Here is a 15,862-nt window from a genome sequence, read left to right as displayed (position 1 = left end):
GAATCATTATAAAATATAGTGGAGACTTTCCTAGATTTCCTTTTTTTTCCCATCCAATTTAGAACTAACATTTCTATTTTATCCAGGGTTTTTTTGTTTGTTTTGGCGGAATAAAAATTGTGGGGCACATTTTTACAGTCACAATGAGCACATTTTACGTAGTGCAGACTACTCCCATATTTATGTCTGCTGCTTACTTGCAGAATTATCATCATTCTTATGAAGACATGAATATCACTGATTGACCAGCTCCTCTCTTTTCTATTTTCCAGAAGTTATGATTTTTTTAAATTATATTTTAAAATATGATATTTTAAGATATCAAATGAAAAAGGGGGGACTTCCTTTGTATATAGATATGGCATCAACAATACATATTTAAAATGTTTGGGCCTGTGACACATACAGGCCGTGCCTTCTCAACTTCATTATTCTTTTTGAAGCCAACCAGCTACAAGTCAGACACCAAGACAGGGAGCAGAGCAAGGCCACAGCCACTCCTGGTCAGCACCAGCCAGGGCTGCACACAGAGAATCCTGATGGCTCCTCTGAGGAAGAAAAGGTTTTTCCCACTCTGTTCACCTGCATGTGCACCTCATGCTGTCTGTACTGCAAGCTGCACAGCACTTGCCACTTCTGAATTTATGCTGTCAAGACAACAGCATTGTTTTACATTGAAAAGTTCCTCTAATTTGTATGTTCTCCCATTACAGAAAATATTTAGTGCAGTGGGCTGTTTTGAAATAGAACTACTAGGGAGGGAGGAAGAACAGAAAGACATTTGCTCTGCCTTCTCTCTGGAAGCAATTTTTCCTATCACTTCCTAATCTCCCACTGCTGATAGTGTTGAAAAGAAAGAAAAAAGGAATCACAATAAAAAGGCCCTAGGAAACAATATTTTAAAAATCAAATCATAGCCAGAATTCCCCTGCCTTTTGAAAATTAAAGCTAAAAATTGAGCAAGATTAAATGACTATATTTTCCTTTCAGAATCAAAAATAAAGTAATACTGCTCTCAAAAATGGAAAAAGGACATAACACACCATATATTTCAGCTTTTATACTAGCAAGAAATATTCTTGGAGTAACTTTGACTGAAATACCTCTTTACGTTTCCCCTTAATTTACTTAATAGTTGTATTTTACTTAAGAGATTATCTTCAATTACCTGTCTTTTAAATTCATTTTTCCTTTACAGAACTTACATATTATAAAGTTCTAAGCTTTAGACTTCTACATAAACAATGCCAGTCCCATCTACTCATGCCAGGACACCCTCCCAGTCAGCCAGCACACAAAACCACCCTCAGTCACAGCTGCCAGATGGAGTGCAAATAGTATTTAAGCAGGAAAACCTTCTTTGAAATACACAGCACACATCAATACCACAGTTACACAAAATATTGTGCCACAGGACAAAGCAAGCCTCCAACAAGGAAGGCAAAGTCATAAATCAGAAACACAAACAAAAAAATTGAGATTGTTTCCACAGACAAAAAAATTAAACATGATGCCCAAGTTTATAATGTTGAAATCTTATTATTATACCTTATCACCCTTCTTTACTGTCCTGGTTGTCAATTTACCAATGGCTTTCTTGGCAGCATCTCCAAGACGACGCTAATAAAGTGACAAAGAAGAGAACACAAATTAACCCTGATAAACAAGCTTCATTAGTGTCCTTTACAATGACTTATTTGGACTCAATAATACCACTGCAATACACACTATGGCAGCAGGCCAACACATAAGACAAAATGCAAACACAGCAAAGCACAGAGATTTGTTGAGAAGGAAAAACAGCCAACAGTTGAATCCTCAAATGCTCTCCACAAGCATGGGCATAAAACTCACGGACTGTACAGAAGTCCACAGAAGTGAATCAACACTGATGTGCAAACCTAATCAAACCCAGGTTGCAGAACAAAAGCTGAAGCAATGTTCCCTCCCAATGATTTCCATTATATTCTGTTCATACTGGTTTTTATTCAGTGTGCTGTAATATGCTGCATGTTCTCTTAAGCTTGAATTATTTTTATATTTCCACTCTGAGCAGGCTGATCTTACTCTGAGATGCAAATGATCCTCCCAGTGTAACCTAGTTTCTCTCCTGCTATTACCCAAAACCACCAGGATCTCAGAAGAAAATGATGGGTCATGAAATCTAAATAAGCCAATACAGACTTAAATAAAGCTGAAATTAATATTGGTTTGAAGGTTTCTCTCCTGCTATTACCCAAAACCACCAGGATCTCAGAAGAAAATGATGGGTCATGAAATCTAAATAAGCCAATATAGACTTAAATAACCTGAAATTAATATTGGTTTGAAAATAATCTCAATGTTAATGCAGAGGCCAAATTATTTGCTGTTTATGCTGCTTTATGACCACCACAGCCGGATGGAAGGAGCCTTTTCTGTCATCCAAGTGTTGATTCCTATTGAAATGCCCAGCTCCCAGCTAATAAAAAACAGCTGTTTGTCACTGTTTTCCCACTGGGGTCCCAGAGGTGGGCACTGAATGAAACAAATCATCCATCATCTTCCTTCAGGGACATGCGACATCAGACTTGGTTTACAACTGACTTAAAACCAGAAATGATGTATTTTCTCTTTCCCCTCCTAACTGTACTAAGTAGTCTTCCCTTGAAAGAGATAGGCTGCTTCTCAGAATGCAGCTCTCAAAACCTCTCCTTCAGCCTGCAATGAATGTGTGGACGTTTGTGCCCACCTTCTATAAAAAACTGAAACCTAAATTCTTCATAAGGTGTACTCCCTGTATCACACATTTCCCCACATGCAAACTGCACTGAAAGTTGCTTTTATTTGAGAAACACAACGACCTCAGAAGTCTGTATCACAACTGACTGTATCACTTATTCTAGAATTATGTAAGCACTTTTCTTCCTTGTGATTTTCACAGAACAGCAACTCTTATTTTATATTTTTTAGAACAAGAATTGGAAAAAAATCAGATACACAGTCCCAGTTACTGAAATATGTCCATGTAGGAAGCACAGCACTAGAAGCAGAGCTGGGATGGGAAATTATATGCTTGCTAAAGTCAAAAATCTCACCCTAACTTCAATATGCAAGAATTTGGTCAATTTAAGCTGATCTAAATTACATGCCCCAGAACAAGCACATTGGCCTGAGTACTTAATGACACAGAACACACTGGGCACACTGCTGGAGTAGATAACCATTGCATAACCAAAAGCATGATTACTAAGAGAGGAACGAGGCTGAAATGGCATTTAACTTAAATGCTCAACTCCAACAGCTAAGTAAATGTGGGTAGTATCTGTATTTCGTTCTACTGCATGTGACTGTATATGCACTACAAGAAATTTTAAAGATTATTTTCCCATTGAAAGCGTAATATTTCAGCAGAACTCTTCCAGCATATTGAAGTTCTTTTACGTAAATAGATTTGCTAAATAATAACTTCCATCTCCTCTGTTTAAGAGGTCAAGCTCTTCCATTTTTTAATTTTAACAAATACTCTTTCATGTTAACACTGGAAATGCTCAGGATTCGCTGTTTTGCTAAGTTAGGGCACAAGCACACAGCATATGCTTGCTTTTAAAACCCACAACTGTCTGGATGGAAAAGGTCACTTCCACGTGCAAGAGAGTTTCACACCTCTGGTGGAAGCGTGCAAGAATAACGATGTGAAATACCAATATCTACTTGTGTCATCTACAAAACACAGCAAGTTTTTGATGGATTTGATTTAAAAAACAGAAAAACTTGTGCCTTGACATAACTTAAAAATAAGATCATAGCCTAAACCAAGTTATTTCATCACTAACAGTACAGTCTTTGTGAAAGCTCTCAAAGCTCTTTAAAAATAAGCAACAGCTGTCGCCACCTTCTTATTAAAGTTTAATAAGCTCAGCTTTTTAAACCACATAAAATTTTCATCAAGTTTCTCCTGACCTCTGTAAAAATCTAAAGAAAGAAAAAGAGGTCATAAGAGCCCTTTCCCAATGGAGCAACTGTTTTGAAACGTGGACATTTGGAAGGAGCCTAAAGCCATGTAGGGGATAGAGAAGGCACAATTTAGTATTCCACAGACATTCATTAAGTTACAGTTATATTTAAACTTTCACCATCCCAAGGGACCACACTAAGTACCAGCTACAGTGTGGTCATTTAAGAATGACATCCTTAAGAAAATCTACCGGATGCCCATGGGACCTGCAGCATCAGACACTATTTATAGTAACTGAAAAGGAAATCCTGTGCCACAGCTGAGGTTTTGTAAGTTTGGATTTATTTTAGGTCTGATAGAACACCAAAAAACTGGCCCGCAGTCAGCTGCTGTGTATCTGCTGTAATTTGGGGGAAAGGGATGACAGTGACTAGAGGTCAGGAGGTTTCTAAGTTAGCCTTGACAGAAAGGCAGGGCAAAGAGGGCACCGTGGATTTCCTGAGGTTTACTGACCCTTCTCAATAAAAGCCAAGGCACACTATGGAGGGTCATTAAGTCCACACTAGTAAAACATTTACTTCTAAAGTTTATCTGTGTTTGAGTTGACAACTTGATTTAGTCTAGATCTCTGAGTATGGTCATATATAACTCAGTGCTCAAACAAATTAAGAATTGAAGAAGAATGGAAGAAAGGCATATTTGACAAAATTTTGGTTATAATATATGACCAGGAGAATTAGACACTCCTTACCAAGGGTGATCTTAAATAAAATTGAAAGTTAACACAGATCACTAAGCAGCTCTACACTAACATTCATAACAGATTATGGTTTGGGAATACTTTTGTACAATTTCTGAACTACCTTAACTATTACAGAACATATCCTTAAGAGCATGGATAGAATTTGCAATATTTGCTCAGTGTTTCCCTACACTACACAAGTTGATTCACAACTTAACTTTCCTCCTAATTCCCAACATACATCTAGTATGTATTACTCAGCCAACACAGAATCCATCTGACTTTTAGACTTACACAAACCAAAACTCAAGTATTTTGCTTCAGTTTGATTCTTTCCTGTCATGCAATAGGATCTATACCAGTGCTGCTCAGGATGAAAACACTTTGCTGCACAAAAATCCTTTTCTGGCAACATGCTCTGCCTTGGAACAAAGAGATTCTGAACACTAGTTTGATGGGCATTCCTTATTTGTTCTCTGTTGATTATTGTATACTGAAATATTATCTCCATAACTTAAGAGAAAAGAAGACACCCCTTACCTGATTCCTGTCACGTGCACTTGTGTACCTGATCTTCTGGATGAAGTAAAATATTAACCATGCTGAAGAAATGATCATCAAAACAATGAATGATATTGACACAAAGACTAGAGAGCCCCGACTGAAGTTCTTTGGAGGAACACGGGACCCCACTGCTATGGCCATCAGGACAGAGATATTCTTCTCCAAGTAATTCAGGATCTCCTTAACCTTCGATTCTGTAATCATGACAGCAACAATGTCTCCAGTTCCTATAAAAAGGGGAAAAAAGTTTAATTTTTATTTTAAATTAACATGGCATGCTGCTCACAAGATTTTGCAAAGCCATTTGACAACTCGAGGTTTTAATCTAAGCCGTCTATGGCACATGGAACATGCTACTGGGCACTCTACTCATGCCTTGTCCTTCAAACCCAGATTTTCAAATTAGGGCATTAACATTTGCCCTAAACTCTCTGCAGCTCCACACATAGGAACAGATCTCTACTGCTGGTACACAGTACTTCCCACATGGTAATTACTGTGTGCAGTCTGAACAAGCTTTCAAAAGTACATTTGTTCCAGATCTGAAGCCGTGAATACCTAAACAGGCAACTCTCAGAAAAACATTTAGGAGATGAGTGAGAATATTGCTCGAGTGCCCTTAGCATAGGCAGTGCTGTGGATGTTGCTGGGGAGAGTTATGCAAGCTCTCCTGTGTGGTTATGTGGCTGCAAAGTAGAAGAGAATTGAAAAAACTTGGCAGAAGTTTGACTGCTGATTTTATCACCCATACAAAGACACGCTTGATAGCATTGCAAAGAGGCTGTCAGCTTCATCAGCTCCATTTTCAATGTGCAGCCCATCTGTTTTCATAGTGTCTTGCCTCTAGACTATTTCCTGTCCCAAAGGGAAAATTATTGGTACAAGGATAATAGGAAAGCCATAAGCCTTGCTGAAAAAGAACAAAATCACCTATAGAGCAGAGAGAGCACCTATGTTTTAAAGCAAAGACCTCATTAAAAAAAGAGGATCTTGAACACAGGGTAATTCTAAGTTAAAAGAAAGAAAAGTTTTAGAAAAACCAAAGCCAGAATGAAAAAAAACCTTGTGAAGCTTCATTCTTATTCATCCAGACTTATTTGCTTCCAATACTAAAAACCCTTTCAAGACCTATTTTCAAAATGCTTGCAAAATCTGTTCATGTGCTTGTTCCATCTGCTTGCTCCAACTCATATTCCCTCAGAGAGGAACTGTATAAGGCAAATGACTTCAGCACCAAGATTCTGGATTTAGAGTGGATTTAAGCTGCAGAGAACCTAGTGTGACAGTAGAGAATATGAGATCCTATTTTAACACAAGGCATTTGTTCAAAGTCTTTTAATCACAACCTAATTTTTAAGAAGCTACTGTATCCACAAAATGATGTTCAAGAGCCAAAAGAGCAGCACCTTTGAACCCTGGGCACAATAATTAAGGGTGATGGCTACATACTTTTCCAAAATGGGGACTTACAACAGAGTTGTGCGAGAGCCTTAAAAGTTCCCTTGTTACTCTTTGAATTCACCATGCTAAACAGTAACATTAACAGTCACCATCATCAGTTTTCCTATTAAGTTCACTAACGTTGGTGCTGACAGAATGACTCAAAAGAATCAAAACTGATAATCTCAGAAATTAAAATTTTCACAATAATTGAAAAAAAACCCATTCCACAGCCCTCCAACTGCTTTCCTCAAGAAATTTAAACTTTATTTAAAATTGAAATGGCAAAGTCATTCAGGCCTTGTCCTGGTAACATGGGACTGAACAGGAAAAGAAAGTTCAGTGTTTCCTTCTGAATATTTTTGAAACAGTGCCACAGTAATTCAAAAGCTTTGAATAGCAATGAAAACTCAACACAATGTATTTAATCTCTAGTATAGCACAGACTCATACAAGATCAACTTTAACCCAGCTCTCAAGAGACACTTCAGTACCAAGTTTGGTTTCATGCAAAAACAACCAAGATATTTAATAGACAGCAAATCTCAGAGTAAAAGTCCATCACTAGTTTTGTTTTCATGGACATCTGCCCAGATTCCTATTTGTCCAGTTGGGAAGATAGTTCCTGCCCAGACTTGCAGCACAATTTTACAGCACAAGAGATACCCCTCCTGCAAGATCCTGCATTTAGATGCAGCACATGCTCCTGCAACCCCAAATCCCTGCAGCTCAGATAGTGCAAGATCAATCAAGAGCAAATAATTTATATTGCTTGATATTTTCCCCAGACTTCACTTCTGCTCTTCATATCTAGCTCAGATTGGGAAGAAAAGCAGGGAAAGGTACAGGAAGATTGTATTCCCCCGAGCACATGCCCTGCTAAGCTTCCCCAGTAGGAATTTATTTGCACTGAGAAATTATGTTAGTATCAAAATATCAAGCTAAAGCACTCAGTGTAATATCTAACATGATTTATAGTTATCTGCAAGGCAAAGATGACAAAGATCTTCTGATACTAGTCCAGTTCTATCTGAATCTAAAGCTGAAGCCTCTACCTATTCCCTGCTGCCCAGGGAATGTGACAAAGCTGACAATCTGTCACACGTTTTATATAAAGCCCAGCACAATGGGAACCTCTGGCATCACTGCAAAGTGATTTGCATTCCAAATGACTCAACTGGGAACAGCCAAAGTGCTACTGCTGCTTCTGACCCCGCCAGAGCCAAGGAGAACTGCAGAAAAGAAAAATAAATTGTGTCTGTTGAACATACTGAAGCTCAGTGGAAACTGGGACTTGGTTCATCCGTATTTTTGTCAGGGGCATCACCCTAAATAATTTTAGCAAGAACTCCCTGTTTGAGAACAATTGGGGGCAGGAGGAGACAGTGACTCATTTATTTTAAGCACCTTGAAACCTTGTATTTCTGAAACTTTAGCAGAAAAAAATCCTCAGGTGAAGACAGAAAGACTAAGAGTGTTTGTGAAACTCAGAATACGGTCTTACTCCATGATCTTATGAAAAGCAATATTTTCCTCAGCCAAGAACACAGTGTCCAGAGAAAAGAATCTGTATTGCTTACTAAAGCCAATGAACTACACATGGAACCACAGATGACAAGCTAGGACAGACGGTAGGCATAAGATAAATATTGATGTCTGTAAACATAAATCATTTAATTGCTATCATCCAAGCCCAGGCAGCTTTTTCTAGCTTGCAATTTTACCATGTGCATGTTTAATTAGGATAGTTATACAACTCTGTGTATGAAAAGGGATGAAGTTGTGACTAATCATTAAATCAGTATAATGTTACATTGTGAGAGCAGAAGACAGAAGAAATTAAAAGCTTACAAGACAGTAAAAACAGGACTATGGGAAAAACAGCAACATCCAGGAGTTTCCTGTAGACCTCATAAGGAAACTGCTTTGCTCTCTCACTGACCTATTCACATCCCCTAGCAATTCCAAAAGAGCATGCTCAGAAAGTCAATAAAAAGTCATCTCATAGAAATGTTACAAGTATCATCACAAGCAAATATTTGTGGTGTTTTTGTTGTGTTGGGATTTTTTGGTAGGTTTTTTTATCGTCTTTGTTGTTGTTAATTCTTGACTACCAAATGTTTATCTGAAGCTCAAAATATGGCTAACTATGTCCAGGATACCAGGCTGAAGCTGAAGGCAAGCATGGTTCAAAGAGCAGACTTCAGACACCTTCAATCCACTCAACACCCACTGGAGGTTGCAGGCAATGGCAGCCTGGCAAAATGCAGCTGCCAATCAGGGCTGCAAAGCTTCATCCACCTCCTTGCAGATGGGGAGGGCAAACCTCAGATCCCACCTCGAATGTGGAGAGTGTCAGACCACCTGTAAGAGGCACTGAACTACTGTGATTTGATGCGACAAGGTTTGCAGAGAACTGAGAATTAAGTCAGATACTCATAACAAAGGTCAGTGATTTGCTAATGGCTGATATTTTAAGCTAAAGTCCTTGCAATAAGTCTCTGATAGTGGCTGCTGATGCTGCAGACACAGCATGAGGCACACAGACTGCACTAATCTCATGCTTGTGAAAGAATACTGTCCTCTTTAAATAGCAGAGAAAATTTAACTGCAACTGAGTCCTTTCATCACTTCTTTCTGAAAAACCTAAATGTAGCACATTTACCTGAATAATTCTGCTGGTGAAAATTTCAGAGTACTTCCTTAGAAAACACAAATTCTCCATTCTCTGATAAAGGTAAAGATTGGTTCAGACAGTCACTTAAAAGATGGATTCAGAGAGTGAAATGCTACTGCCTTTCTGAGTGCAGCAATAGGATCATCATCATGATAATGTAACTGGAAATAGAACTGCCCATCCTCAAAAGCCAGACTTCCCTATTCTTCTGTTACTTCCCTATTCTCCTATTAAAATCCTGTAGCTGTGTGCTAAGCATTTCTGAATGCATTATATGAGAAATAAAAAGACAGTAAGACCTACTATTCAGTACCCAGGAAAGGGATCAGTCCTATTACTGTGAGTGACAGTTTTCTTGGAATAACATCAACTAACAGAAACCACTCCAACAGAATTTGGGATCCCAGAAAATGACAAAGAAAGCAGGAAAACACTAATGAAAGCTATGGCTGTATATGAAATTTTGATAGACCAATTGTGAGTTCTGTGAAAACACCAGAGGACATTTGAGCTGCATGAGAACAGAGGTGAAAGCAAGGATCTACAAGGGAAGGGATTCAGCCACAGAGGATATAATCCATGGAACCCGTGAGGTACAGGATAAGGGAAAGGCATACTGGCCTGTGTGCAAAGCTGTGCTGCTAGAAAAAGCAGGCTTGGGGAGAACTGTTTTTAAAAAAAAATTCCATGGCACAACAGTGGGGAAACCCACACACTTATCAGGTATCTTGACATTTTTGTCTGATGCAAAAGAAAGAAATTCGTTGTGAAGAATAACTCTTACATTCTAAACAGGTTTATGGGAAAGCAGACACCAAGAGGACGAGCCTTGGCATATCTTCAGAGTCATTAAAACTGGTCTAGCTGCACATATTTTTATTTTGATCTAATCAGAAAGTAAACAAGAGCACATCCAAGCTGTCAACACATGAGCAATCTCAAGAGTAGAATATGTTATTTGAGATGTCCCAAATCAAATACTTCTGGAAACAGAATATTTGACAGCTATTGCATTCTAAACAAGACAAGAATTGAATGTCAAGAATATACATTAATTTTAAAATGAGACTAGTAGCATTTTAAAACATTGTCTTCCTGTTGCCTTAGTAATATTGAAAATGTTGAATTATTGCCTGTATGTAAACACTTAGTTTAGGAGGCCTGCTTTAGGTAGTGTCAGACACCAAAACAGACTTTACAAAATTACCATGAGAAAAATCATCAAGGGCAGCAGCATTTGAAACTATTACCCAAAAGTCAGTCTTTCACAGGATGCCTCAGTTAAATACAACCAGTGGAACAACCTTTTATCCCAAAACACTGAGCAGATATTTTCAGAAATCACAACAAGTCTCTTTGCTGCCCAAACCTATGCAAAACAACCTAAATAAAAAAGCTTCTGAAATTAAAACCTGAATTCTCTCTACTCAGGAGGACAAAGAAGTAGGTATTTCAAGTTCAGTGAGGAAAAGGCTTCTATAAAAACTGTAAATGTGAATCTGAAGAACACGCAAAACTCTTCTTTGTAGCAAGAAGAACTTCAACATTTTTCACTCTGTCAGGTAAAGAGAGGGTCCTGCTCTGTGCCCTCTAAACATGATTACACACACTTCAGTGTTTTGCAACGTGCCAGGCACTGCTGTACTGCAGACAGAACGGATCATCACAAAGTCCTGCTCCTTTAAGAAGTGCAGGCATTGATTGAGGCATATGATTAGAAAAGCAGAAACAGCAAGAGCAGATTTTCAAAGATGGGTGTGACACAATTAAATTCAAAACAAATATTAAAAGCCTAATCAGATTCTTGTTGTGCTAGTCTGTAGCACATTAAGTTTGTGATAAATAATAAAACTTATAAGCCCGTCCTCCTTCATTAAACACGAAACAATGCCTCAATATAACGTCCTTGCTGTATTTTTGATCAGCTTTATAATTTACTCTGACCAAGAGTTCCTAAAAGGAGAGCCAAATGGCAAAATCAATCGTGAAAACGGTTGGGCTGTATTTAGATGACAACTGCTGACACATTATTTCATAACCCAACTGCTCTATTTTGACACTCAGGGAAATGTTTCTTAAGGAAGAATTTGCATGCAATCAAAACAGGTAGTCACAGCCACATCCTGATTCATTCACAAGTCCAAATCCTGCTGATACACGTGAGCTGGGGAGCCACACCCCTGGATTTCCTCAGGCTTGTCAAGGTCAAGCTGTTTCTCTCCTACACCCAGGCCACTCCAGAAAACCAACGCTCACAGCTCCTCCAAGACCCAACACAACATCAGTACATACAAAAGGTGTTGGGCTTTGGCTTCTCTGCAGATCATTTCCTCCTCACCCAAGGAGCTCCTCTGTCTTCCATCCCAAGTCATGACACCAAGCACTGCTAGAAAAATTAAGGTCCTCTATAAAGCTACAAGATGCACCCACCTCTTTATTGTTAGAGTCCCTCAAGTTCCAGAATCTCTGCCCAGTCTTTAAACATGCTACTTCAATGCTTCTGATGGGCAGCAGGAGGACAGACCCATGGCTGGGCCAGGAAGAGGAGAGACTTCAGAAATCCCTGGAATTTGAACTGCAGCAGAGTTCCCCTGGAATAGTAGGGACACTGGGTTTGGAGACCTGGGGCTTCTTGTGCTCCCCTCCTGTGAATCATCTTGATAATTCCACATATATCACATATTCCCTTTCTGTGGAAGGACTTTTATTGTCTGGAAATTACATTAATATATATACACATATATTTTGTGCGTGTGACCTTTTGGGCTCTTTACACTAGGAAAAACCAAGCCTAGACACAAGAAAAGCAGACAGATGTTGCAGTGACTTTACAGACATTTCACACTCTCTTAGCAATGCTTCTCTGCATCTGCTTGCACTACAGTTTTATCTTTTTTAAAGGAAACAGACATTCCACCTAAATAATGCCGGAAGAATAAAAAAAGCTTGGCACAAAGAAATGTATCACTTGATCATCCCCTTTCCACAATCTGGGCACAGATTTTTTTTTTTTTAACTCACATTTTTACATGGCATTTAACAATGTTTATGGCAAGTAAACTGATTTGCAGTCTCTTTCAAGGCATAAATACTTGTATTGTTAAGGTATCAGTATGCTAACAAAGGAGACCAAATTTTATATTCAAACCTTGAACAAATGCAAATTAATAAAAAGCTGAAGGATCACTTTAAGTTTTGACTAGGGAAATGGTGTAATCCTAACACATTACACACCACTGAGAAAAACTGTGTCACAGTTTAACACATTTCTGAAATATCTATGTCCTCCTATCTTCCGAAAATATTTTTGCTGATTTGAAAACAGCTTTTCTTCACTTTCTATACTTCTGAACAACGTCCAAAACCTGTTACAGTGTTACATTCTTGATTCCTCAATAATATCAATGCAGTGTAGACTTCACTGACCCATTCATCAATGTAAGACACACTTGGATTTTGATAATTGTCTCTTCCATAGTGTGATGAGGTGCTAGCAGGTGGCTTATATTTTGCCATTTCTGGATAGCAGTTTGTATTCCCACTAATGGATGGTGCACCTAAAAAACCCAAGGATGTCTAAAAAAGGGCAATTTGTCATGCTCATGTATTTTCTTCTACAGACTTCTGTACACATCTCTCAATCTGGACATGGACAGTCATTCCAAAAAAATTCAGCAAAGCACCAAAGAGAAATGGCAAGACAGCCTTACCCAAGGACACTACAAAATACTTTGAGAGATTTATAAATAGCATATTCATAGATTAATATAATAAATTTGGTTCTACTGAGTCCATAGATATGGGGAATTACTCTGCTGCTGGAGCTCAGACTTTGGATAAGAAGAAGAATGTAATTACTTACAGTCACCAACAGTCCCGTGGGCCTTTTCACAGTCACAGAACTAATTACCCTTTCAGCTGGCTGAGTTAAAATGAGCCTGACTGCTGTTATTTCAGTTGTGGATGAGGCATGTATGACACAGAAACACTGGTAGGCAGTTCTGCAAGGCACCAAGGCTGTGATGGCTCTGTAAAGGGGTTTTCCTGGATTGCCTTGAAGAGACAAGTGCTTCCTTATGGTCCAGAATCAGCATGTCAAACACTCCTCTCCACATCTCTAAGTGTCAGACACCTCTAGCTACTGTGTGACAGATTTTCCTGATTGATACACCTCCAAGGAATGTAGTGGGAAACAGGATCAACAATAAAGCTGTTGACACTCATCTTTCACATTTTCAATTAGCAAACATAAACAAAAAATGATCAAATATATGTAAACAATGCTTAGACTATTAATTACTTTGCCTTTTTATAAAGGCTTCAGCTTTAATGACTCAGCTCTTTCCTTTTCACTAATAGTCTAAGATAAATTACTAATAATACATTTTAATAACAATATTATAATATAAAATAAAATTAGTTTGGACCTGTGGATTAAAAGTAGGTCTCAGTAATCCAGGGCAAGTTTTGCAGTGGATTTGGCGTGGAGCTAAAATATTCGTCAGCACACATTTGTGCAAGATAATCTGCAGCGCACCCCGCCAGAGCTTTCATGCATCAGCTCAGCTGAGAGTTACATAAAAGACATTTGTGAGAAAAAGGCAAGCAGTGGAGTTAAGAGATGAGCTGCTCAGGGATCAGTGCCACAACAGAGGACAGTGGCACCTCCACTGCCATCTCCATTGTACCCACTGAGAATGAGGGCAAGAACGTGGAACAGCCATTAGGTGGCAACAACTTCAAATTGCTTCCTGGCCCTCCTGCCTCTGACCCACTGACCTAAAACAATCCACAGAACATACAGGCACATTTAGCACAGTTCAAAGCAAGCACAGCCCTTGCTTCCCACGCCAGTGTGCTTTTTAAGCAAACAGAAGCCCATGAAAAATCCTTCCCTTGGAAGGAACCCGTTTCTGGGAGCCCGTGCTGGACAGCTCTTGCACGGTGCCATGGCAGGGGAATGTCACCTGCGCACATCATGGAACAGAAACACCTTCCTCCAGGAAATTAGTGAGGTGTTTCTTTAGAGGAGCAATGAAGACTGATCTTGATGATACGTCTGCATCTTGCTTCAAAAGACCTTAAAAGATTTTCCTGTATCAGGTAAAGCTGTTTAGGTATTTCTGGAAATTTTTAGGAGCTGATAAACCATGGTTACTGGAATCCAGCAACTTCATTTTGACACTGTCTTTTATATGTGTTTCTCTTTTTTCTGTCTGTATTTTTTCCAAAAATTCTTAGTATGAAATTTGAACTTTAGAGGTATGAAATTTGAACTTTAGAGGCTTGTTTGGCATATATTCTTCGCTATAAATCAAAATAAAAGTCTAGACTTTAAGACAGAAATTCAGCATCATAAAATCATAGAAGTGCTCAGAAGGGACCTTAAAAATCACCCAGTTCCAACCTCCCCAGATTTAACTACTTTGTACTTAACAGGATTGTCTCCACCACACACAACCAAACTATGAAAATCAAAATGTTATTTAACCTGAATTTTCTTCCTTTTCCCATAACTGCTTATAAGGAGACAGCTACTACATATTCTCTTCACCACACAGGCTCTTTTTTACATTAGACAGTATCAGTTTTGCTTTAACAGAAGCAGCAAACAAAACCACTCATAAAACTGCCTTCCTGCCAGTGACATCATAGTCTAGCATAACCTATGCTGGGAAGGGTGTCCTTTGCTTAGGTTGATAGAAGACATCTGCAGGATTGTGCAAAATAAGTATACACTGACATACACAAGGACATGAACAAAAAAAAAGAAAATAATATTGCAAATAACACCAACAGAAGTACAGGTATTAAAAAAAAAAGTGAAGCAATTACTGAAGGTCATTACTTACTTTAAAACTCAAAGATGAAAATTAAAGGGGAGAGACTTGGTGGACTATGACACAAGAGAAAGCAAATTCTGCTATTAGCAGCAGAAACTGTTCATTTGACACAGTGATGACAGACTGATTCCAGAGTGACAGTTGTTATCCAGCCACCAGAAGGAATTGCCATTCTGCTAAGTAACATTTTGAGTATGAACAAATTTCCATAAGAATAAAATTTTCAACTGTGTATTCAAGCATAAAATAGCTTGGATAAAATATTAATCCTACAGGTGAAAAGTGCTTCCTAAGCTCTTTTCACAGGAAATCACCTCTCTGCAGGTGGGCAACATATAAAAATCTGTGTAATGTGTTATTTATTTTACCACAGACACTGTCTAAGCGGGTGATTGGAATTCATGCAAATATCCAAGCAGGAAAGCTTGCAGCTCAGTGTGCATTATAAGCAGTTGCTGCTTTCCTCTCCACTTCACCAGAAAGACAGAATATTTCTAAGGCTTAATATGCAGCAGTACAAAGATTATATTACAGTAATATAAAATAACACAAGGTCTACTTTCTCTTTGGTCTTGGAAAGAAAATATAGAGTCATTAACTTGGTCATCAACACAGCTGCCAAATTGTTTTGTGAAGACTGTATTTTTAAAGAAAAGAGG

General features: G+C 38.5%; 1 protein-coding gene across 6 annotated transcripts in view; it reads right to left on the bottom strand.

Annotated features, from left to right (window-relative positions):
• The window catches only part of RNF130 (ring finger protein 130), a 54,238-nt gene that overhangs the window by 24,447 nt on the left and 13,929 nt on the right, over positions 1-15,862 (bottom strand). For all 6 annotated transcript variants that reach the window (XM_041397537.1, XM_041397538.1, XM_041397542.1 and 3 more), the window contains 2 exons: positions 5,220-5,470; positions 1,549-1,620 (listed from right to left, as the gene is read on the bottom strand). In XM_041397537.1, coding sequence (XP_041253471.1) covers positions 1,549-1,620; positions 5,220-5,470 — 323 coding nt within the window. The remainder of the gene's footprint in view (positions 1-1,548; positions 1,621-5,219; positions 5,471-15,862) is intronic.

The sequence above is a fragment of the Onychostruthus taczanowskii genome, unplaced genomic scaffold (assembly GCF_017590055.1).
Source record: "Onychostruthus taczanowskii isolate IOZ18803 unplaced genomic scaffold, ASM1759005v1 scaffold14, whole genome shotgun sequence".
Taxonomy (NCBI): domain Eukaryota; kingdom Metazoa; phylum Chordata; class Aves; order Passeriformes; family Passeridae; genus Onychostruthus; species Onychostruthus taczanowskii.
The sequence above is the reverse complement of the archived record's forward strand: the minus strand, read 5'-3'. Positions and strand labels throughout refer to the sequence as shown.